The sequence below is a fragment of the Carettochelys insculpta genome, chromosome 1 (assembly GCF_033958435.1).
Source record: "Carettochelys insculpta isolate YL-2023 chromosome 1, ASM3395843v1, whole genome shotgun sequence".
NCBI classification, from domain to species: domain Eukaryota; kingdom Metazoa; phylum Chordata; order Testudines; family Carettochelyidae; genus Carettochelys; species Carettochelys insculpta.
In genome coordinates this window covers 227997093-228019908 of record NC_134137.1, presented here as the reverse complement: position 1 = coordinate 228019908, position 22816 = coordinate 227997093, and the positions used below count along the sequence as shown (strand labels likewise).

At 46.6% G+C, this 22816-nt stretch overlaps 1 protein-coding gene across 2 annotated transcripts in view; it reads right to left on the bottom strand.

Moving 5' to 3' along the window:
- The window catches only part of STXBP5L (syntaxin binding protein 5L), a 443298-nt gene that overhangs the window by 11767 nt on the left and 408715 nt on the right, over positions 1-22816 (bottom strand). Inside the window, exons 23-24 of one of the 2 annotated variants that reach the window (XM_075000721.1) lie at positions 8662-8763; positions 3878-4117 (exon numbers count right to left, since the gene is read on the bottom strand). In XM_075000721.1, coding sequence (XP_074856822.1) covers positions 3878-4117; positions 8662-8763 — 342 coding nt within the window. The remainder of the gene's footprint in view (positions 1-3877; positions 4118-8661; positions 8764-22816) is intronic. The other variant, XM_075000731.1, reaches the window with a different exon arrangement.

Here is a 22816-nt window from a genome sequence, read left to right as displayed (position 1 = left end):
CTTTCCCCAGCTGGACTTCTTCACATCCCAGAGCAACCACAAGTGTCCTCAATTCTGCTCCTTCCAAAATCTCAGCTCTGGCTCCTTAGTAGACGCGTTCTTGATACCATGGAACCCAGGGCTGCTTTACACATCCCCACTGTTTTCCCTCATGCACAAGGTGCTCCTCAAGGTTTACAGGGATCAGGCAGGCATTATCCTGTAGCCCCAGCTTGGGCTTGTCAGTACTGGTACTCCAGACTGATTGCTCTCTTAATGCTTTCACCCCTTAGGATTCCCCTGCTTCCGGACCCCATCATGCAAGACCACCGTCATTTCCATCACCTGGAACGTTATGCCCTTCACCTCATGGCATGGCAGCTTTGTGGTTAATCCCTATCAAGAAGGAGTGCTGATAGCAAGTGTGGCAGGTCCTCCTCAGCAGCCACAAGCCATCTACATGGTGCTCCTACTTGGCTAAGTGGACACACTTCTCCTGCTGGTGTCATCTGCACAACCTCATTCTTGTGTCTATATCTGTCCTGCAGGTGCTGGAATACCTTGTTTCCCTAAAGCAGCAAGTTCTCACTTCTTCCCTCAAGATCCACCTTGTAGCCATCCTGGCCTTCCATCCGGGGGAGGCTGGTGTTCTATTTTTGAGCACCCATGGTGGGGCATTTTCTCAAGGTCATGGTTTGTCTCCACCTGCCGGCCTACCAGCCAGTTCCAGCCTGGGACCATAAGCTGGTCCTGCTGGTGCTTATGTGCCCCCCCTTTGAATCTTTGGCCATGTGTTTCCTTCTCTACCTCTCCTGGAAACTGGCCTTCCTGGTGGCCATCACCTCCACCAAAAGGTGGTCTGAGCTCTGGGACCTCATGTCAGAGCCCCCGTATACAGTGGTCCATGAGGAAAAGATTCAACTTCACCCTCACCCAGCTTTCCTGCTGAAAGCATTTTGCCTTCCATACTAGCCAGGACATTTTCCTTCCTGTTTTCTATCCTAAACCTCACAGCTCCCAGTGGGAGCAGCAGCTGCACTCTCTTGATGTGAGGCAGGCACCTGCCTTTTACATTGAATGGACCAAGCCCTTCCGCAAGACCTCACAGTTCTTTGTAGCTGTTGCGGATTGAATAAAGCAGGGGCAGCCAACGTTTTTGCACCGGTGGCCCTATGGCAATTTTTTACATGTTCCAGGGGCTGAACACAAAATAGCCCCAGACCCCCCCTCCCATCCCCAATTTTAACCCCTCTCAGCCCCAAACCTACCCCATCCCCAGGATTAACCCTTCTCAACCCCAAACCTTCCCCTCATCTCCAGGATTAAACTGCCTCAGACAACGAGCTCCATGCACTGCTGATGTTCCTCCATAGCCACCGCCTCCTCACCCCCCCACCATCTCAGTGCGGCTCCAGCAGGTGTGGAGTCCCCCCAGCTGCAGCACAGGCAGCTCCCTGCCCTGCTGTGCTGAAATAATGGAACTAAATTGAATTGGTTTTATGGCTGGCTGCCTCCGGCTGCCCTTCCAGCCATTGAACCAATTCAATTTAGTTCTGCACTCGGCCCCAGCCTGATTACACCCCGCACCTCACACTCACTTTGGCTGGCTTGGGTAAAATGGCACTGCTGCCTCAGGAAGAGACTTTGTGGGCTGGATTTTGGCCCACTCAGCTACGTGTTGGCCACCCCTGGAATAAAGGAGCTTCTTGTTTCACTGCGGCGCATCTCATCCTGGATCACATCCTGTTATGGTCCACTCCACACAAGCTGAGGGCTCTTTTCTGGCTTACGTGCCTCTCCAGGAAATCTGTCGAGCTGTAACGTGGGCCTATGTACACACTTTTACGTCTCACTGTGCTATTGTGCGGCCATGTAGATGGGATGCAGCCTTTGGGGCCACTGTCCTTAAGTGAGTCACATGTTGCCTCTGACTCCTCCTCCTGGGTTTGGCTTGCGAATTACCTAACTCAAACAGATACGAGCAAGCACTCAGAGGAAAACCAATGGTCACTCGTTGTTGTAACTGTTCTTCTTCGAGATGTGTTGCTCATATCTAAGCAGAACCCAACCTTTCCCCACTGTCAGAATAACTGGTAAAAAGGAAGTGCAGGGCAGCTGGGTCGTATATGGGACTCCACACTGGCACCAATCCAGGGGGCTCCACAGCCAAGCCGTTGGGTAGCGGTCAGGGTAAAACTGTCCAACAATCATGCACATGGTGCACGTGCACACCTAACTTGAACAGACATGAGAAACACATCTCCAAGAGCAACAGTTACAGTAGCGAGTAGCCATTTTTTAAAGCCCATTCTTTTACCAACGGGATTGTTATTTACAGTGCAATTTCTAGCGTCTTCCCAGTCTGATTTTAAACGTGCAACTGAGGTGGTGCCTAATCTTTCTTGTGGAATACGGACTACAGTTCCCTACTCCTAAATTTCCTCCCATTATTCTTAGTTATCTCCCTCTAAAACTGCTAATGAAATCCTATCCCTCCTTGGTGTTTACCTCCCTCCAGTATCCCCTGTAAGTTGTGCCTGTCACTTAGCTGAGATGTGCTTGGGATCCTTCAGTCTTCTGCTGGAAATTATATCCTTCACACACATATGCACCCCATCATTACCACCCTCTTGTTTCTCTAGTAATGACACTCCCAACCTGCTCACTCTATTCCAGCTGTGACTGGATCAGAACGGTATGGAGGAGGACTAAAACCTCTCTGCTCAGTGACAAAATGCTTTTGTCTCTGCACTTCAGAATTACACAGGCCTTATTTCCCAGCCATGTCCACAAAATCATGACTAATCTGCTGCCTACTGCTAGCTCTAGGTCTCTCTGCTTTCTACGGTTCCCCCTTTCATTTAGTATATATATTATAATGGTTTTTCTCACATGTATTAACTTTTGTTTTACAAAACTGAACTTTTTTTTTTTGTTTTCTGTCCTTTTTTCGACTCTCACAGCATAATCTCCTCACTGCCCACAACTGCCTGACTTCAGCAGGTCAGTAATTTGTCACCATAATCATCATTGTGACTTGGTGCAAGTTCAATTACTGTAATTACTTTTACAAACAGCTGAATTCTTGAGCTGAAAGCTAGTCCTCTCCTAGGAGAAACAACTCTCTGAGGGGCCAGTGCACAGGATGAGAAGGTGGATATTCCTAAACTTTAATCCTGGCTTTAGCAATGGCTCTCTCTTAGCACTGGCCAAGTTGCTTATTGTCTGTGCCTTTAAATGTGAAAATAGGCATTTATGCTAAATGCTATTAATACATCTAAAGATAACTTCTACGGGAATTTAGTGATATATCTGTTGCTACATGATCCATCAAATCCGTGACATGCTCAAGGGACTCCTACGTGCAACAGAGTCTCAACGTTGGCAAGGGTTCCATGTTCGGAACCGTCACAAATGTTGATTTTCATGAATATAGGGGGGTGCTCAGAGTCATGGGGAGGCAGCAGCTGTTAGCACTCCGGCCCCAGAGCCCCAGGAAGTGGTGTCCGCTGACATTTCCCACCACAGCCCCAGAATTTGCGAACGTTAAGTTTGCGAATGCGTGGCTCTTACTGTACACTCTCCCAGGAGGAAACTATTTTTCCAGTTAGACAAAAAAACTCCTGTTTCTAAGTCCTTACAAGGAATGTGTGCAGCTCTGTGTAAGATCTAATCTTCATGATTAATAAAACAGACTGCCCTACAGCTCTAAATTGCAGCTATCATTGCTACAATCACTGCTTTGTATCCCTCTGTGCGTTCAGCATAATGAACCATAGTGGGTTAATACTCACTGCATGAGAGATTTTGGTCTAAGACACCAGATAAAAGCATGTATTTATAGCCTCTCCCGCTACAGAGACAGATAAAGAGCAGGAGAACACACAGAAACTCTTACCACTTGGAGACACCATGACGGGTTCTGTTTGCCTTAATTCTTCAGTAGCAGGCAGATTAAGGGAGATAATTAAGACCATACCGAGACCTGTTCCAACCCACAGACAAGGGGAGACAGTAGAGTCATTCTTCCGTGCAAAGGTCTCCATGAAGTACAAAGCTGTAATTGCTTCCTTAGACTCTTTGTCGATGCTGGAGACACTAGAGCTTCGGGAACGGCTGAAGGTGTTTTCCCGGTTTTCTGTATATGTAAGGTAAATACAATGGAGCAGACGTGAGCTGGCTGGGCTGGAGCACAGACACAAAAGTATCTGAAAACCAAATGCAAGCGTTGTACGTGGACATCATGGACCTGTTATGGACTAAGTGAACTTTTTGATCTTAACCTTCTGCCAGCGCATAAGCAACAGTGAGAACAGTGCCAGACAAATTAACCTGTTCCAAATAGCTGCTAATTACAGAGATTTGCACAGGCTAACCAGAATTTGCTCCAAGCATGACTCAAGGGATCTCTCCTCAACTCATGTATGAACAGTGTATTTAAAATTAAATCATGTACCTTATTTCAGGACATGAAGTGAAGGCATCACTGTCCTGTTGCATATGCCCTTTGCCTTGCACCAAACCCTGCTATGGCTAAATTGAGAGTAGCCCTCCTTAGTCTGTAATGTTCTTGGCAATTAGGAGGAGACACTGACCCTTGAACTGGCCCCGTTCCATCATTTAAAATCCCTCGCCCCACAAATCACCTCTCGCTCCCCATTCAATGGAGTGAGAAAGTTGCTCTGCACCTCAACTGACTTCATCCCACGGGGTTGGACCATACAAAGAGATACAAGCATGCTCTCCTTGCCAAACTTACGGGGCCTCTCTCAAAGGAAGGGGTCACTTGCCAACCGTTCCTGGAGAGGAGTGGCATCTAGCTTGGGGGGATGTTGAAGGCTTGATTAGGGTTAGGTCACGCAGCCTTTTCTATTATCAGACAAGGCACAACAAGATGCTCAGTGCAGACTTGCTGTGGGTTCACAGGGAGGGAGAAGAGTGGAAACAGTTGGGCTTGATTGCAGATCTGACAGTGAAGGATTTAGGTGTGCCATTAGTATGGGACAGAGGGAATGCAGGGCGTGACTGCAGCAGGTAGAAGGGAGTTGCTTTTTGGCCCTTTTACGTTTTCTGGTACAAAAGACAGCAGCTTTAGCTCCCTGACAGCTTGCACTGCTCTTACTATGGCTGCAGCTGATCTCTTTCATCTTGAACACCTTCACCGTGCTTCCTGGACAAGAAGAAATCAGGGCAATCTTTGCAAGACAGACTTAGGCCAGCTCTGCAATCCACATGGAGTCAGAGGCAGACTCTAGCTTACAACACAAAGTTATGGATGCTTTCCTGCAACACAAAAAACTAGAGGCTGAGACGCTGGAAGGCAAAGAATCATTTAGTGCTAGTGAGCCTGGGTCATCTTTAAGAGCCTCAGAGGACCTTCCAACACTTGAATATAGTTGCTGAGACAACGAAGACTCTATGAATGCCTTCCTCAGGTCTATCCATGCATAAAATGGGGCCCAGCACTGTGGCATCTAGTGTTCTATGTCCCCTCCCAGCCCTTTTGAGAAGCAAGTGTAATTCTTTTTTATCCCCCCAAAAAAAGATGACATCTGCTCAAAGGAGAAATTTCAGCAGCCAGCAAAAGTGATTAAGAAACAGAATGTTTCCTCCTGCTGGTGAAGACTTAAACCTGGTTAAGAACTTTCCCGGTCATTCAGTCCTCAAAACTAAAGCCTGAACTAAGCATCAAACCACATGCATAGCTCCTGCTCACCTGAAGAAGTGATCCCTGTCTCACAGGCAACATCTGCTGTGACATTAAACTGCCTCCCACACATGCCTCTGCATAAATGGCAGAAATTAGCCAGTTACCAGCACCCACGTGGGTATTACTTGACAGACACACTTCAAAATATTACAGGTTGAACTTCTCTCAACTGGCACCCTTGGAAACTGACCAGAGCCAGATGACAGAATTTGCCAGACCATGGGAGGCCAATATTGTTTAGCATCATTACCCACACTTCCACTGCTTACTGGGCTCTTAGAAGATATTTAGGGGTAAATTACAACTAAATAACAACACAGAACACTGAGAGCTGGTGGCTGATTTCTGTACCTGTATTAATGTGCCCCAAACTCTCAAACCTTGCCGCACTCTAGTCATGGAGCACTGAAGGCATTCATCAGCAAATGCACCAGTCGGTGACCAAAAAAGCTAGTGACGAGGCGTTGCAGGCGTCCCAGGCCCCCCCCGCCCCAACCCAAAACAGCCCAGGACCCCAAGCCCCATTCCACCCACACAATGCACAAGTTGTTTTCATGTTTCCCTTGAGTAACTGGCACTAATGACAAGAGCATGTTAAAAAGAAAACATATTGATGTGAAGCCTGTGAAAGATGCAGAAGGAAGGGGCAAACATGGCTGCTCAGTCTGCGTAGGTGACATTCAGAGAGTTTAAAATACATGATGTGCTATTTGCACGCGTCACAGGACTTTTTCCTTCCTTTAAATAAGAATAAATGTTCCTTGCTCTTGTGCAGTACAATTAACTAATGCCTTTCAGTAGAACTGACATTAACAGGTATAATCTTTGGGACACTTTGGGAACATGTCGTGCTGCTTTCCATTAAATACAATATTCAGCTTCAATTTCAAAAGCTCAGCATGACACATCCTTTGAACTTTGGAGTCATGAAAGCTTTCTGAACAAAAACACACAACTTAGGGAAGATCAAAATCACTCTGTTACAAAAACTCACCCCTTTCTGGAAATCAGCTTCATTAACTAGCTGATAAAGGTCAGTTTAGGCCTAAGATGTGCTACTCCTAGGGCTCCCCCCTTCATGGTCTCAAACACTATAGGTCTGCAGTGCCACCACACGTGGTGAACGGGGCAGCAGGGTGTGTCGAAATGTGGCTCAGAAGAGCTGCACACCTGTGGCACCTTTCCTGGTGCCCCATGCACACGTCCCACCAGCAGCGGAGGCAGTGCCGTGCTGTGGGCTCCAGATTCAGGGCAGCACAGCTTGTGCGGTAGTGACTCCAGCCATACTGCAGCTTCAGTGAGTAATCTCAGGGAGGAAGGAGGAATGTGTGGCACCTGGCTGCAGGGGGAAGGGACGATCCATTCAATTTCTTTTGGACATCACTGTTGTAGATTTTCCTCCCCTCCTCCCTTTTACGTGTGTGAGCTTTAAAAGCCCGTGCCCTGAGTCAATCAGCTGAACACCCCATAACCATTCCCATGAGGCTCAGTGACTGCTAATAGGGAGGTATATTTCATGTGTTCGCAGGGGTGTTGGAAACAAGACATGAGCAATAGTTTTTGCAATCTGCTTGGCACAGATGAGGCCTGAAACTGAGTCTTGTGTCCAGTTCTGGGCACAATACTTTGAGATAGATGTGGACAAATTGGAAAAAGTCCAGAGAAGAAAAAACAAAAATGATTAAAGGTCTAGAAAACATGACCTAAGATGAAAGATTGAAAGAACTGGGTTTGTTGAGTCTGGAGAAGAGACAAGCAACAATCTAAAAGGTTGTTATAAAGAGGATGATAAATTGATCTCCTTAGTTACCAATGACCAGTCAAAAAACACTGGGCTTGAACTGTAGCAATCAAAATTCAGGTTACGGATTAGAAAAAAATTCCAGTAAGGGTGGTAAGCACTGGTATAAGTCACTTAGAGAGGCCAAGGAATCTCCATCACTGGAGGTTTTTAGGAGCACGTTAGACAAACACCTTTTTCACATGTTGAAACTTAAAAAAAAAACCCCACACCTCTCATACCTCTACTGTGGAAAAAAAAAGAACAAAAAAGGTGTGCCCGGACTCACACTGAGCAGGAGCCATCAATTCAGAGGTGACCAGCTGGCCTCAGAGTCCACATATGGCTTCATGAAAGACAGAAGAGCTGATGCTCACCAGTAACCCAGACAGTGACCCTTCAGCTGTTGCTGCTACTCTTGTAGAGCTGCATCACAAGGGGTAGTAGGCCTACAATAGCTGTTGTCTGGGGGCAGTCACTTCTGCCCTCATGGTCTTCAATTCAAGGCTGTTTCTTCCTCCACCCCCATGGCCGTATGCAGAATACATCAAAAATATCCCACCCAGCATGAGCAGCTTGCTTGAAAACCAAGTCCACATGCTGAGTGGAGTCACGCTCACCACACACCTGGGGTTTGACAAACAACACACCACACACTTAACTCCAACCCTCTCCACGGGCATGGTGGCTACTAGGGCTCTTCCCTCCAGACTGCTCTGCCCACACTTCCCCTTCTCTGAAGGAGAGCGCACTCCCCTCTCCCACACACACAATGCAGTGAACAAGCTACTGCTCCACCAAGTTAGAACACACTGTTTCCCAGCAGACTCAGTATCTGCCATCAGGTGGGAATGTTTCAGTCAAACAGTGCCAGCCTATTCTACACTCCTCCACACAGTTAATGTAACCTCCCACCTTCCCACTCCTTTCGACTGATGTAGTTGCAATTAATGTAAAACACAGCTCAACAACCAAGCTGGCAGGCCATGACATGTGCATTCTGCATTACACTGCTCTGTACGGCAGGACATGAGGGCCTGTGCTGTACGGGCCACTTCTTGATACTGATTGATTTGTGGAGATCTCTCCTCCCACTGAGGATCTTGAGCACCACCTCACTGTGACTGAAAAATACAGGCTAGTTCAACTAACAAGTTAAGATAAAAAGGAAGGCAGTGTTGTCAACCCTTACCTTTGTCCATCCATGTGTAAGCGGCATAGTGACGCTCGTCGTGTGAGAATGTACTGACTCCATGTAATTGCTGAAGCATTGCCCGTCTGGAAATGTAACCTACTGCCATAAAAATGCATGCATTGCAAAAGGACAAGAACAATTGAGCCAACCATCATCATGACATTTATATGAAAGCAGCCGCGAGCAGTTACAGTCCTAGTGCGGTTTTCTTGCCTGACACGGGGTCGTGATGCTGTGAACTGGTGACTTTAAAAGGAAGTTTGATTCGTTTTTTGGGAAAAGGCAATTCAAGTGAAACATTTCCCAGGCTTTAATTTATAGAAATAAACCTCAAACTTGCCATCTTTATGGCGCAAACTTCAAATGAATAATGCTTGATAGTCTCTTTGGCTTAGTGGAAATAACAGTACAGTTTCCTCACTCCCCCACGCAGTCTTAAACACAAGAATTGTAATGAAAATGCGTATGCTGCTGAGTTACGAACCTTAAGGGAAATATTCTCCTTTCTCTTCTCATTAACTTCAGCAATGGCTTTGAAAGGGGAATATATCCCTATAAATCATCTCTTCCATGGAGGTGACATTGTGATTGTGTGTCAAAATAATGGCATAAACACTAATGAACAAGCATAAAATCCTTAATTTTTACAGCCAGGAATTGTGAAAGCAAAAGTATTACTTGATACGAAGGACCAGTGACTAAGATGAACCTTCACGCTGTAATGTATACATTCACCATCAGAGAGCCTTATAGTCAATACACTGGGGGTTCATTTATAGATGTTTATAGCGTGTAGTTTTAAATTAGCAAATAACATTGATCTGCTTATAAAGTCTGCTTATGAAGCCAATGCTCTGTATAAAAATCAGGGTATTTTGGAAGCAAAGTTACGGAACTGAAAACGTTCATAGGCTCCTCATGTAGGCGCTTCTGTAAATCCCAAGCGCCAAACTTCTGAGTTCACGGAAGCCAGTGCAAATATTAACTCATTTTTCCTTTGTGTGTAGCAACACAAATCTCTGACAGTCAGTGTAAACAAACAGTCCTAAAATGAATCTTCCAACATGACTTGCCATACAGTACCATCACGTAGACAGAGACAGAACCAAACCATTGGTGGCAATGCTTCAGCAACACAGAGGAGCAAAAGGATAGGAACTGACACCACAGGGCAGTGAAACATTTAAGAATGCTGCACATAGATCTAGCTAAAGAAACATCTCTAAACACATTTTACTGGTGCCACACTAAAGCTACATTGCATGTTAAAGCAATTCACCAGACAACAGCAAGAGCTGTTTTAAGCACAAACAAGTACCACTGAAAAATTAACTGGGACTTCATAGTGAGTATTCTCCTACTGAATAGACTCAGACAGTTCCCTACTTCACACTCTGTTATATTGTTTAGGATGTGAACTCACTACTAAGGGAGTATCTCCTACATCAGAGCAATTTTGTCTACTAATATAGGGCCCAATCTTGTGAGGTTGTCACGAGGCTCTCACAAACTAACTTCAGTAGTTAGTTCAGAGATTCTGCTCCTGATTTGCCACAGGTCACACAAGTTGAATCCTGATGTCATTCTATTGCAGCAGAGTTTATTGAAATAAAACTGGTGTGAAATGATGCAAAATCAGGCTCTCTGAAGTCAGACCATTTGGATCCTTCACTTGAGAATGCCCGGGTGTGGGTAGGTACAGGCCTGGTTTTGGTTCAGTCTATTTTAAAAATAACCAGGAACTGGGAAAGCAAAATTCCCACTTATTATGAAGACAGACAGAATGAAACATTTTCACTGCATGATCTACATTCCCCATCAGAAATTCTCACATATTTAGTTTTCAGAGAATTTGACGTTCAGCTGTAGGAATCACTTGCCACTACATACACAACTGACGTGTTTTCACATTCAAACTACTACGAGCTTGAGCTGAATTTGGATCTCAAACACTCCCAGCGTGTGGGCTGTTGAGATCTGGGCCCTTCTTTAATTCAAAGATATCAAACTACTTAGCGCTTATTGTGATGGAGTGGGGGATACCTGTGTGTGTGTGTGTGGCTCCCAGAGGGTGTGGGGCTCCTGCTGAGGGTAACCTTGATGACCAGCTAACACCTTTGTACTGTAGACAAAGGAGGAGGTGGAGCCTGAGGGGTTTGAATTGGAACTGGGAGTTGGAAGTTAGTCTGGGCTGAGGGAAAGAGAGACCAAGGAGGGGGCAAGGCCCCGGCTCTGGGGGCCCCTCGGGGCCTCCTCTCCCCAGCATGGATTGGACTGGCTGTCTCTGCCTGCTGCACTGACTCCTCTGTACGATGCTGTGTCCTGTCGGCTAATAAACCCGTTCTCCTGCTGAGTGAGAGACTTTTTTGCCTGCGGACAGGGTGCAGAGCTTGGGGGACCCCAGAACCCCATCACACTGGTGTCAGAAGTGGGATGTTCTGCACCCCGAGGATGGAGCATCCAGTAGTAAGTGACCGGCGCCACGGAAGAAGAAGAGGGGCCTGCGAGACCCTGGTGTGCTGACGGGCAGTGAGGTGCAGCTCCCCAAGGTGGAGGGGCCTGCGGCCGAACCCAAGCAACTGCGGTCGTGGTCCTCGAGAGGGGGTGTCACACCCGAGGAGGGGTTACTCCTGGGAATCTGTTGGAGTCGGTCCCAGAAGGTGGAGGGGCCGAGAGCCCAACCCCCAGGAACAAGTGACCCCTGAGGAGGCTGACGCTGAATGAGTTCTTCCCAAGACAGTGTGCTCATGGTCCCTGAGAGCGGGTGTCACACTGAAGAAGGGGTTCCGCTGGGAGTCTGTTGGAGTCGGTCCCAGAGGGTGGAGGGGCCTACGGCCTAACCCTGGGCAGCTTGTGACCCGCAAGGAGCCTGGCAGACTGAAGGGATTCTTCCAGGAATCGTGGGGTGCAGAGGGCATCAGCCTGAGAGCCTGCAACCACGCTGAGCAACTCCGCTGTGAAGTGGCAGCACCTGGAAACTGAATCGAGATTAAAGAAGCTGGACAAGGCAGCGTGGATGTGCAGTGGCAGAGCTGAGGGTTAAGGAAAATCCTGCAGAGGTGAGCCCGGATTGGGGCAGGGAACCCTGGACTGCCTGGAGCTCTGAACCGAGTGGCCTGCCACAGCTCAAGGAGGGAAGGAGCGATTCCAACCCATCATCTACTAGTGGCCAAGACAGACCTGCGAAGAGTTTTCCAGGCCTGGGCGGAGGAAGGTGCCTGTGTGTCTGTGCAGGAAAGCAGCTTGTCCACTGAGAATGGCAAGTTGTCTGTGAGAGAAGCTGCTCCACCTTCTGTGTGTGTGTGGAGACCAGCCGGGGGGCTGGGACAAAGGAGAGAGTGTCTCCCATTGTCTGTCTGTGTTGAACAGCAGCAGCAGCCTGGGGAGAGAGCAGAGCCTGCGTTTGGAAAAGGTGCCAATGAAGAAACTAGCCCATTGTCTGAGGAAGATTCCCCAGCCTGGGGCGGCTGGAGAAGGATCCACCAGAAAAGAGCATTCCAGGTGTGTCTCTGAATCCAGCCATGGGGGCTGGAGCAGAGGGAATGGCTCTGGGATGGGCAGTGGTATCCCTGCTAAGGACACTGGTCCTTGGTGCAAGAAAAGTGCTTCTGCTTCTGGGGAAGTGAATCCTTTGCCTGAGCCTGTGGGGGCTCGAGATGGAGCCAAGATCCCAGAGCTGGATCTGAGGGCAGCTGAAGCCCAGATGGGAAGTGGGCCTGCCTCTGTGTCTCTCAGGGGGGATGATGCTTTAACTTGGTCTAATCCAGTTAGGATCATCAGGGAATCCCAGAGACCAGACGATTCTGGTACTTGTTCTTTGCCTGATGCTGAGGTGTTACTGGGAGGGGGTGAGAGGACTCTGTCCTACCAGAGTCATCCTCTCGCCAGGACACAAGAACAGATGGGCAATGGAGTTACGCTGACTGATGAAGATAAAGGAGCTGGTAGCAGAAGGGAGGAAAGGGACCCTGACCTTCTGTCTGGTGGTACTGGCTGTCTGCCTGGAGGGGGATTACATGGGAATCTGCCTGATGGGCCAGAAGTGATCCGGGGTGTAGGTGAAACACAGGAGCTGGTTGTGGCTCAAGGGAGCAGTGCCCCTGTGGAGGCAGACAGGGGTGAGTTATTGTTTGGGGGAGCTCTTGAGGAAGAGAATTTCCCTGAAACTTTTCCTGACCCGTCTGTGGGGACTGCAGAAAATGGGAGTGAGGTGGAGGAGAGTGAACAGGAGAGGTGCTTGTTGGTAAGCACCAGAGCAGCCCTTTGCCTGGGGAGAAGTTTGTTTCAGCTCCTGATGGCCAGGACCTGCCTGAGTGTGAAACCACTGGCTGTGCTCTAGAAGAGTCCAAAGCAGGCAGTGTAAAAGTTTCTCAGGAATTGGAAGTTGGTGCAAGTAAAGTGAAAACTATCAGGGAATGTGAGCAGCCCTGTGAGAACCAAATAAAACAGCTGCACAATCAGTCTCTGTAGGATGCAGGAGAGGTTCAGCAATTCCCCATCTCCAGATGGTGGAAACACTTATATTCTCACACTGGACTCCAATTCTGATTCCACGGGGAGGCAGTAGTTGGAGGTAAAAGGACAAAGGAGCTGTGGGCCTGGTGGGCCAGTAAGGGATAAACAGGGATTCCTTCATGTGGATTCTGCGTCTGGGACTCACAAAACAACTCTCAGAAAGCAGTTTGGTTTGTAAATTTCCAGACTGGCTGGAAGGGGGCCGTCTCCCTGAGATCATCAATGGCCCAGCTCTTGTTAAAAGGGAGGGCACAGCCAGAGAGATCAAATTTCCACCCCAGGGAGCAAGGGAGAAGATTAGAACTTGATGGTGCTAAGAAAGGCCTCAGCCATTTAGCCCCAAAATACCAGATTCTCAAGGAGGTTACACAAAAGTTGTGGTCTACCAAAGAGCAACGTAAATGTACTACAGTTGCAATGGGTTTGTTCTGTTACTCACGCTGACTGCTGTAACCAAGGGGTGCTGCTACCAAAAGCTGTAGAATTGTACCATGCACTGAATGTTTGGAAAGAGCCATGTGACATGATGACATTGATGTAGAAGCATGAATTGTATGTTGAAGGAGTCTGTAACTCTAAAATGTCACCATTGTTCCCTGTAACTAGTCTTGCAACCTCTGACATGAGAAGGAACATTCCAAACCTATTGTGTGGCATGGAAGGGGAAACTGAGGCACACAGCCATTGTGGTGGTCTGGCTAAATGCCAAGGGTGGAAGCATTTGTACCTTCCGTTACTGGACTGTAACTGAATTCCAGACATTGGCTGGAGCAGCTGTATGGACTGGTGGGCAGACAGGGCAGGACCCAGACCACAAAAGACCTGTTTGATCTGTTGGTGCTGCAGCATCTGTATGGGCTCTTGCCGCCTGACTTGAGAACGTGGCTGACGGACCGGGGCCGAAGCAGGGAGACCGACCGACCCAAGGGAACTAAAGGGACTTGCCCGGCTGCATCACATGAAAAGGGCCAAGACCAAGCTCCTGACTTGGAGCCTCCCCCAGCAGGACTATGACGTGGAGGTGGTGCACATCGAGGGGAGAACAGAGGGTACAGCCGATGCCCTGTCACAAGGGGAGAGCCCCGAATTTCCCCAGGTCACCAGTTGAGTGACCCCGCTCAGTTCGGTCTGGAAGGGGGGAGAGATGTGATGGAGTGGGGGATACCTGTGTGTGTGTGTGTGGCTCCCAGAGGGTGTGGGGCTCCTGCTGAGGGTAACCTTGATGACCAGCTAACACCTTTGTACTGTAGACAAAGGAGGAGGTGGAGCCTGAGGGGTTTGAATTGGAACTGGGAGTTGGAAGTTAGTCTGGGCTGAGGGAAAGAGAGACCAAGGAGGGGGCAAGGCCCCGGCTCTGGGGGCCCCTCGGGGCCTCCTCTCCCCAGCATGGATTGGACTGGCTGTCTCTGCCTGCTGCACTGACTCCTCTGTACGATGCTGTGTCCTGTCGGCTAATAAACCCGTTCTCCTGCTGAGTGAGAGACTTTTTTGCCTGCGGACAGGGTGCAGAGCTTGGGGGACCCCAGAACCCCATCACACTTATATAATTGAAACGGCTTATCAGAGTCCTAAAATATCTCCTTGTCTTGAAGCACTTTCTATTTATATATGATGCAATTTGTATGTCAGGAAGGATTTGTGGTAAGTTTTCCATGTAACATGACTTCAGGGCAAGGAGAGTTATAAAAAGCACTTCAGTAAATAAAGTTATCAGTTCATTCATATCTCCTTTTGTTTCCTGAAGCCTGCAACCTACAGCATTTTAAAATGGAATTTTGACTCTGACGGGTTCCCTACCCAGCATATTTGTTTGTACAATAATTATTTAAGTACAGTAACTTTGAAATATCTTGCATTTGGAATGGCTCCACTTGCATAATGTTAACATCAAAAAATGCAAGCAGTTCCATATAAGTTCTCCCCTGTGTGCATATTGCTAGAGGTCTGCACAGACATAAAATTTGTATCCACGCCCAATCCACAATCCCACAAACATGGTCCACAGATATCTGCATCCACAGAAATAAAGTGAAGATTTGCAAGGCTGTTCATACTGCTCCGTGAGCCATGTTAACTGGAACTATAGACACGCTTGGATCTGCCCACATCACTTTTAAAACATGTCAAAATTACTTTAGATATTGGAAAACAACTTCTGCTTCACATAATTGATAGCTAGCAACTGAAACGATTGCAAAAGAAAAGCCTCAATGCACAGTGCAAAACAACAGTCTCTGTTCAGCCAGATCTAGGGTGTTCCATGCAATCTTCACTTGGGAACAAGACAGATAGTAATTTGTATTACAATTAAGCAGACATCATATAAACTGTCTGATAGTAAATTTTTTTTATTTTTGTTTACTTTAAAAGCAAAGGAAATGTGATATCGACCTGAGCTTTCTACACAGCTAACAAGGTCATTTTTAACTCAAATGAGAAGAACCACACTGAGAAACTATTTTCATACCAAGAGATCAAGAACAACAAAACCCCTCATGTGTTTGTTTTTTTTTTAACTTAGAGCCAATTCAGTAGTAATACTGTCAGTATTTGTGCCATGGACTCTCCCTTTCTCTGTGAATAACTCCCATGTAATCATGCACGTACTTTCAAAGAGGAGGCAGGAAGGAATGGGACAAATTTGTCTGTCTTCCCATTTACAGTTAAAACACTTTCACAACATCTCCAGAACTAAGGAAAGATACAATCCAGCAGGGTGAAGTGCACAATGTTGGAAGTGTTTATGCTCCATTGGAGAACACTGTATGGGATATACAGTCCGGTTCTCACACTGGGATAGTTTGAAATCGGGCACAGGGAGGCAAAGCCCTGGTAGAAGGTGCTGGAACAGCCTTCCATGGAATGTTTTTTTTGACTTTTTGGTGAAAAGTGATTTGCTCTAACAGGTACAACATTTTCTCTTTAGAGGCATTTATCTGACATCTAGGACTAACTCACTTCAAACAGGAGAGAGCTAGAGACCTACAGAGATACTTAAGCACCTAAATACCAGTTCTAGGCCCCAGCATGATCCACAGAACTCCTGCTCAGCTGCTGCCTCGCTCTGCGGGCTCCTAAACTTGTTCAGTGCCTAAGTGTTTGCCTCTGGGCATATTCACTTCTGCATCCCTCTAGCACCATCCAGATGTTCACTGCCCTCCTAGTCTTTAGAGCAGTGCAAAGACTGGTGGAAGAGAACCAGAGCAGTCAGTGCCTCTCTCACCAGTAGGGCCCAGTATGATAGCTGTTCTCAGAAGCTGCCTTTTGGATCACGTGTCATTCAAAATCTCTCAGGACTGGTAGTGCTATATTTGTACATTAACGGAGAGCCTAATATTTCAGCTGATGCACATCCCCACAGATTTAGACTCCTGTTTTGAGAAGATTGCCCAGTCTGATGTGCTTCCAACGTGCTAACTAAAACACAATTAAGCTCAGATTGAAAAAGAAACACTCAGATTTTTTGAAGCTGTCAACGGTGTCACAAATACATTTATGAGCAGAAACTGGTCGAGATGGAGATAGACCCTAAGCTTTTAGAAGTCATGTAACGGAAATCATGGCCCAAAGCAACTACAGAAAATTATCCTGGCATTTCAAACTATTTGTTGAATGTAAAATACAGGCCCTGTAAGGAGTTTCTTATAGTGGTTATGCTATCAAGAGTGCCTACAAAAAATGAAAGGAAGAGATGCAGGATGAGTTTGGAGCAGATCTGACTCAAATGTGATCTATTTCTGAAAGAAAATCTGAAAAGCTCAGACAAGAAACACCAAGCAACTTAAACTTAAAAAAACTTGAGTAATTCCAGACTGATGGCCAGAATAAGTTTTTCTATTAAAAACTTTTCATAGGATTTACTGAAATGAAAATTCACTGTTATCTGCCTGTGGGTGCCAGATGAGTTAATTACACTATTCATAAACAGTTCATTTTGGCAACTCTCACTGATGCATCAGTTCAAGTATACTAGTTCAAGCCCTTAAGATGTAGAATTAAAAGAATTAGCACAAGTACCACAGAAGAAGAGGCAGATTCAAGTAATCTCTACTTAGCACAGCTAGGGAAGTACACACACCTCCCAATGCAGCATTACTATAATCTATTCAGAGTTACAGATAGAAAGAAGGAAAAGAATCTTAGGCTTTGGCTACACTTGTAAATTTAAAATGCTGCTGCAGCAGGGCTGTATTGCAGCAATGTGGTCATGCCACCAGCAATGGGAGGAATGTTTCCCAGCACTTTTGGTGAACCACCTTCACAAGGGGCATAGTTTAACAGCTCTGGCAGCCTGTTTACACTGGCATTTTATAGAGCCCCTCAGACTCCAGGGTGTGGGGGTTCAGGGCAGCAGAGTGGGCAAGTGGCGCATGCCCAGAAGTGGTTGCTGAGCCAGCCCCCACCCCGCCAGGATCCTGCTTTGCCCCCACCCCCTCTCTTACTTTCTTACTGTTTACTTACTGGACTGAGTCAGTAAACAATAGGGAAGCATCCACTGTTAAAGTCCAGATTGAAACGCTCTCGTCCAGCGACATCCCTCATGCGACAGACAATGAATGTTGCTGGACCAGAGAGCTCCAGCTATGTATGCCTGAGCAAAGCCCTGCTGGTGGCAGGGCACCCTGCTGGCAGCCTGCTCTGGGGAGCCCCAGGGGGACTGCAAAGTCCCAGATGGGAGCCCCACAGTGAGGAAACAGTGGGGAGCCCAGCTGTGGCACAGACCCCCACCAGCAGCCCTGCAGCTGAAGGAACACTGCCAGGGGCAGCCCCTTGCCAGGTCATGGAGCCCTCACAGACCCCACAGTAGCAGGAAGCTGGCTGAGGCATGGAGCTCCCCCACCAGCACCCCCGCAGACCCTGGCCAGAGCAGCTCCCACAACCACGGGAACCCCACAGGGGCAGGGAAGCTGTCTGCGACAGGCTGCACACTGGTCCAGGGTGCCCTACCGGCAATCTTCACAGATGCCAGCCGGGACAACCCTGGGAAACAGGTCGGAGTATGGAGCTCCCAGCCAGGGCAGCCCCTACAGACTCTGAGTCTGGGGGTGCCCCACCGGCAGCCCCTTGGGGAGGGGAGCCAACTAGGGGGTAGCCCTGCAGCAGACCCACACCTGCATACCCAGAACCCTCCACCCACCCCAACGTGTCGGCAAGCCTCACAGCTTCATCCCCAGAACCCCCCTCCAACCTGCCCATAGCTGCGCCCTCCCCCCAAAATGCTCCCCATCCTGCCGGCAGCCTCACCCCCCGCCAGCACCCCTCCAACTTACCAAGCTTTCTGCTCCACATGGACAGAGCAGGAAGTGAGGGGGGTGGCACAAGCACTGTGCCTTCCCCTCCAGCTGGATCAGGGGATGGGGTCACCCATCCCTCTCTGCTCGCCTGCTGCATGGGGGAGGAGGGGTGGAGCTGAGCTCCTGTTGTGTGCCACTGGAAAGTGGCTGGCATGCCAACTATGGTACATGTGCCAGGGATTGCCGACCCCTGGTCTACAACTAGAATGCAGGTTATTTCCACTTCAAGTGGAAGAAAATGTAAGATTTCAAATATGAAGTGGCTGGCACCTGCCAAAGTAACAGATTTGCCATCTGTCCCGCAGTCCTGTCATTACCATATGAAGGTTAGGAGGAACAGAAGATGGGCACACAAAACCACGCAAGCAGGCCATTTTCTGAAGAGCTTCAGAGCACTACTGACAGCACTTCTATGCTGACAGTGTTAACAGTCCAGCACTCAGACAGCGGAAAACACCAGGAGCAGCAAATGAAGGCGATAGGGGGCAGTTCCACCTCATTAGCTACCAGGGCTCTCCAGAGTGAACTTTTCGGAGTAGTAGTAGTAGCTACGTGATGAGTAAGTAATGGAGGCTCAAAGATACACCTACTGATAAATCTCCAGACAAAGGCATTTCTCAGAGTTGCTTCTAATCTATCAAAGTGGTGACACAGAGACACACATGAAGTGCTCTACCCTGGTAACTTTACTTTTGTTTTTTAATATCAGAGTTTTCCTTAAAGTAAAAAAGAAGAAAGGGATGAAAGTGCACGTGGTCTCTCATGTACAGAAAGAGCACACGAACTTGAACCCACAAAGGGAATATTCATGCTTAGATCGCCCCTCCTCCACAGAGACTTGGGAACAGGATGGCTCTGCTCTGCAGTACTGTCTGCCAGACTCTGTGAAGGATGCTCTGTCCCCTCTGGGATCTCTGCACAGCGAGGACTCAAGGCAGCCTAGGTGGGGAGGCACATCGTCTCCACAGAAGAGATGTGAAAAAGTTAACCAAAGCCCAGCCTGTACTGACTTTTTATTGTGTGCACTCTACAGTTCCCAAGACCTGCAGCAATCAAAGTGTGGAGATGGCTGACACTCAACAGGCGGAGCAGAGCTAGAGACTCTCTAGGCAGGTGGCTCTGGCCTGCCAAAAAGCCTACCAAGACTGGGGGCAAACCATGTTCTGCTTTATGCAACAATGGGACAATATGAAAACAAATACAGAGTCACAGACAACTAAACTTGAAGGGACCTCGAAAGGTCATTGGGTCCAGTCCCCTGCACTCCTGGCAGGACCACGTACTATCTAGACCATCCCTGACAGGTGTCTATCTCACCCGCTTTTAAATATCTCCAGTGATGGACACTCCACAACTTTTTTATTTATTACAGCATTTAACCATCCTGACAGTTAGGATGCTTTTCCTAATGTCCAACTTAAACCTTCCTTGCTGCAGTTTAAGTCATGTCCTTGCAAAGTGTCTCATCTTGCTGCTTCTTTGGAGGGGAAGGGAGAACTTGCGCCCCTGGATTTTTTTATAGCTGTTGGTACTCAAAGGCTCACTGCTAGGTCAAATTTGGATGCAAATTTAAATTTTATAAAATTAGACCAATAGCAAGTTTCTGATGCTTGTGCAACTTCAAAAACAAACATTTAAAAAACAACAAATGTTCTTTTTGAGTGTTTTCATCCCAGAAGATGCCTGAAACTGACTGGTCTACTTTTCAACGTCCAATCAGAGAAATTGAAAAAGCACATATGCCCATAAATGGTGAGTGACACCAACAGTATACGTTGTGAAATGTGCATTAGGCTTTAAAAATTATGTAATTTTCAATAATCCTAGGTGTCCTTTATAAGATGGGAAAAGAAGCCTAGTTTTGTTTAAAACATATAGTTTATAAATTAAAAAGTTTCAGTAACAATCAAAAGGACTGAATTAGAAAATTGACTGCAGCAATGGAATTTGACTTTGCTATACCAATAGTTTCTGATACAGTGCAAGTTAAGTAATAGTTTAATTAACAAGAACAGGAAACTGGTTTATCAGAAGTGTGTGAGAGCAGGATTATTCAGATTTAATAATATGTAATTAACAGCCTGTCTCACTAGAGCCTGGAGTCAAAAGTTTCATTTAGCAAACTTATTATTGCAGCTATGAAAATATCACATTTCTGAAAACTGATACGTCAAAAAGGCACATTGGGAAAACTTGTCAAATTTTAACTAAGATATTTTAATGCCACAATGAGTGTATCAGATGTCCAGTAACAAATATTGACAAGGACAATTTTGACAAAACTATCAGATTATATATTATTCTCTTTGGAAAAACAAGCTCTGAAGATGGAATACTAATCATAAGCAAAATTTGAAAAGGCACCCTCCCTTTTAACTCTATCCTGAGCCAAGAGCCTTTAAAACCCTACTTATGTCTGAAAAGAGTTTTATTTTTAAGCTCTAAAACCAGCTGTTTTTTGTATGACAAGAAGGCAAGTGAAAGAGATTTTAAGTGAATTACCGTAGATTAAGTAGTTCTGCAGCATCTTAAAGACTAACAAATTTATTTATTAGGTAATGAGCTTTCGTTGGTAAGAGCCAGTTCATCTTATGCTCGTTAGATAACAAATACATTTGTTAGTCTTTAAGGTGCTACAGGACTGCTAGTTATTTGTGAAGCTACAAACTAACACAGCTACACCTGGGAATTTATAAAGATCAAGTCAGAATCACCTTTGCTTTGCCATTACAAGATATTTTAGTTTTGAGAAATGTATTTTTAAAAAAGTCCGTTTAATCCTGCACTTCTTTATGAAATTGAAGATTTTGAAACCGTTAAAGGAAAATAAAAAAGAACAATGCTCTTCCCTCTCTGACATGCCAGTCTACCTACCAGGCAGGTTCTTCAAAAATGTTTTTCTAGATACAGAATCCTTTACCCCATGCCAGTTCCTCTTAAATAAAGAGGCAAGTGTTAGCAAGATATCTTCAAGGCGATAGCTAGAGAAAGAACACACTCCTACATAGGTTTACATGAAAAACATCAAATAAATGGTTATTGTTATAATGCAGTGTGGGAAGAACTGGTTGACCTATTATTTGAATATATTCTGTGTGCCTAGTCACAGAACTTGATTATATTTGTCCATTAACTCCATGATCACATGGGACAAACAGCAGGAACCAGAAGGGGAAATTAAAGCACCATCAGATACTATTAGCATTGTAGGCCTTTAATTAAAGGCACCAAATTACACAAAGGTAAGACCCACCCAACTTTACCGTAGTAGTATATTTATAACTTAAAAAAACTTCTTTACATTATTTAGTTACATAATACATATTTAGTATTTTGTTTATTACAGTATCAGTAGCTTTAATAGAACTAATTACTGATACTATAATAAACAGAATACTTATAAACATCTCCATTCTGATTTGGAAACAACATGGGCTAGGTTCACAAAAGGATTTAGGTATCTAACTGCCTCTTCAGGCACCTAAATCCCAGAATCGAGTCCCCCTGTGACTCACAAAATCCCTGCTCAATTGTCACCTAAAACAACACTGTAGACAATTACACTTGCTTGGCAACTACATTATTGAAGTACAAGTTTCCATGCTTCTGCCTTTGTGCACGTGCATGTAGCCCACACAGCTGGAGACAGGCTGCCTACATCCCAGTGTGAGTCACGCCAGGGGAAGACAGGAGGTCTGCAGGATAATTCACAGGGCTGGATCCGATGGGTGTGCTCAGACCTTGCCTACTGGATAGTGTTCTGACAGACAAGCTCACACAAAATGGCCAGGTGAGAAGGGGATCCCCTTGAAATTTGAGCTACTATCAGAGTTGTGCCCTACCTATGGCATAGTCCCATGTAGGTCTCCCTCAATCTCTCCTACTGAAACTGTTCCACTGTGGTTGATTTTAAAAACTCATTGGAGTAGGGGGACTTCACCCTGGGTCTCCCACCTCCCACAAGAGTACACCAGTCACCAGGCTAGAGTAATTTCCATGCTTGGTCGCTCTCTCTCTCGCTCTCTCTCACACCCAGTGCCAATTTAACTAGTTAACCCAAACCAGAACAGCATCACCAGCACAGACTAAAGGAGCCTGACCTCACAATATCCCAAAACACAGTAGTTGAAGCACTCCCCTTTAGTCTGGGCAGAAGTGGCAGGTCGCTAATCACATCCCTGATGCACACCCTTACCACAGAGCTAAGAGGAAAGTGACCATCCCTCTTGTATTAGGTGGGACAGTTCCATATGTAGGGATCCAAAAAGGCATCCTAACATTTTTTAAATGGGACCAACTGTCCCCTATTTGGCTGCCTCTGCTGGCACCCCCCAGGGTGACCT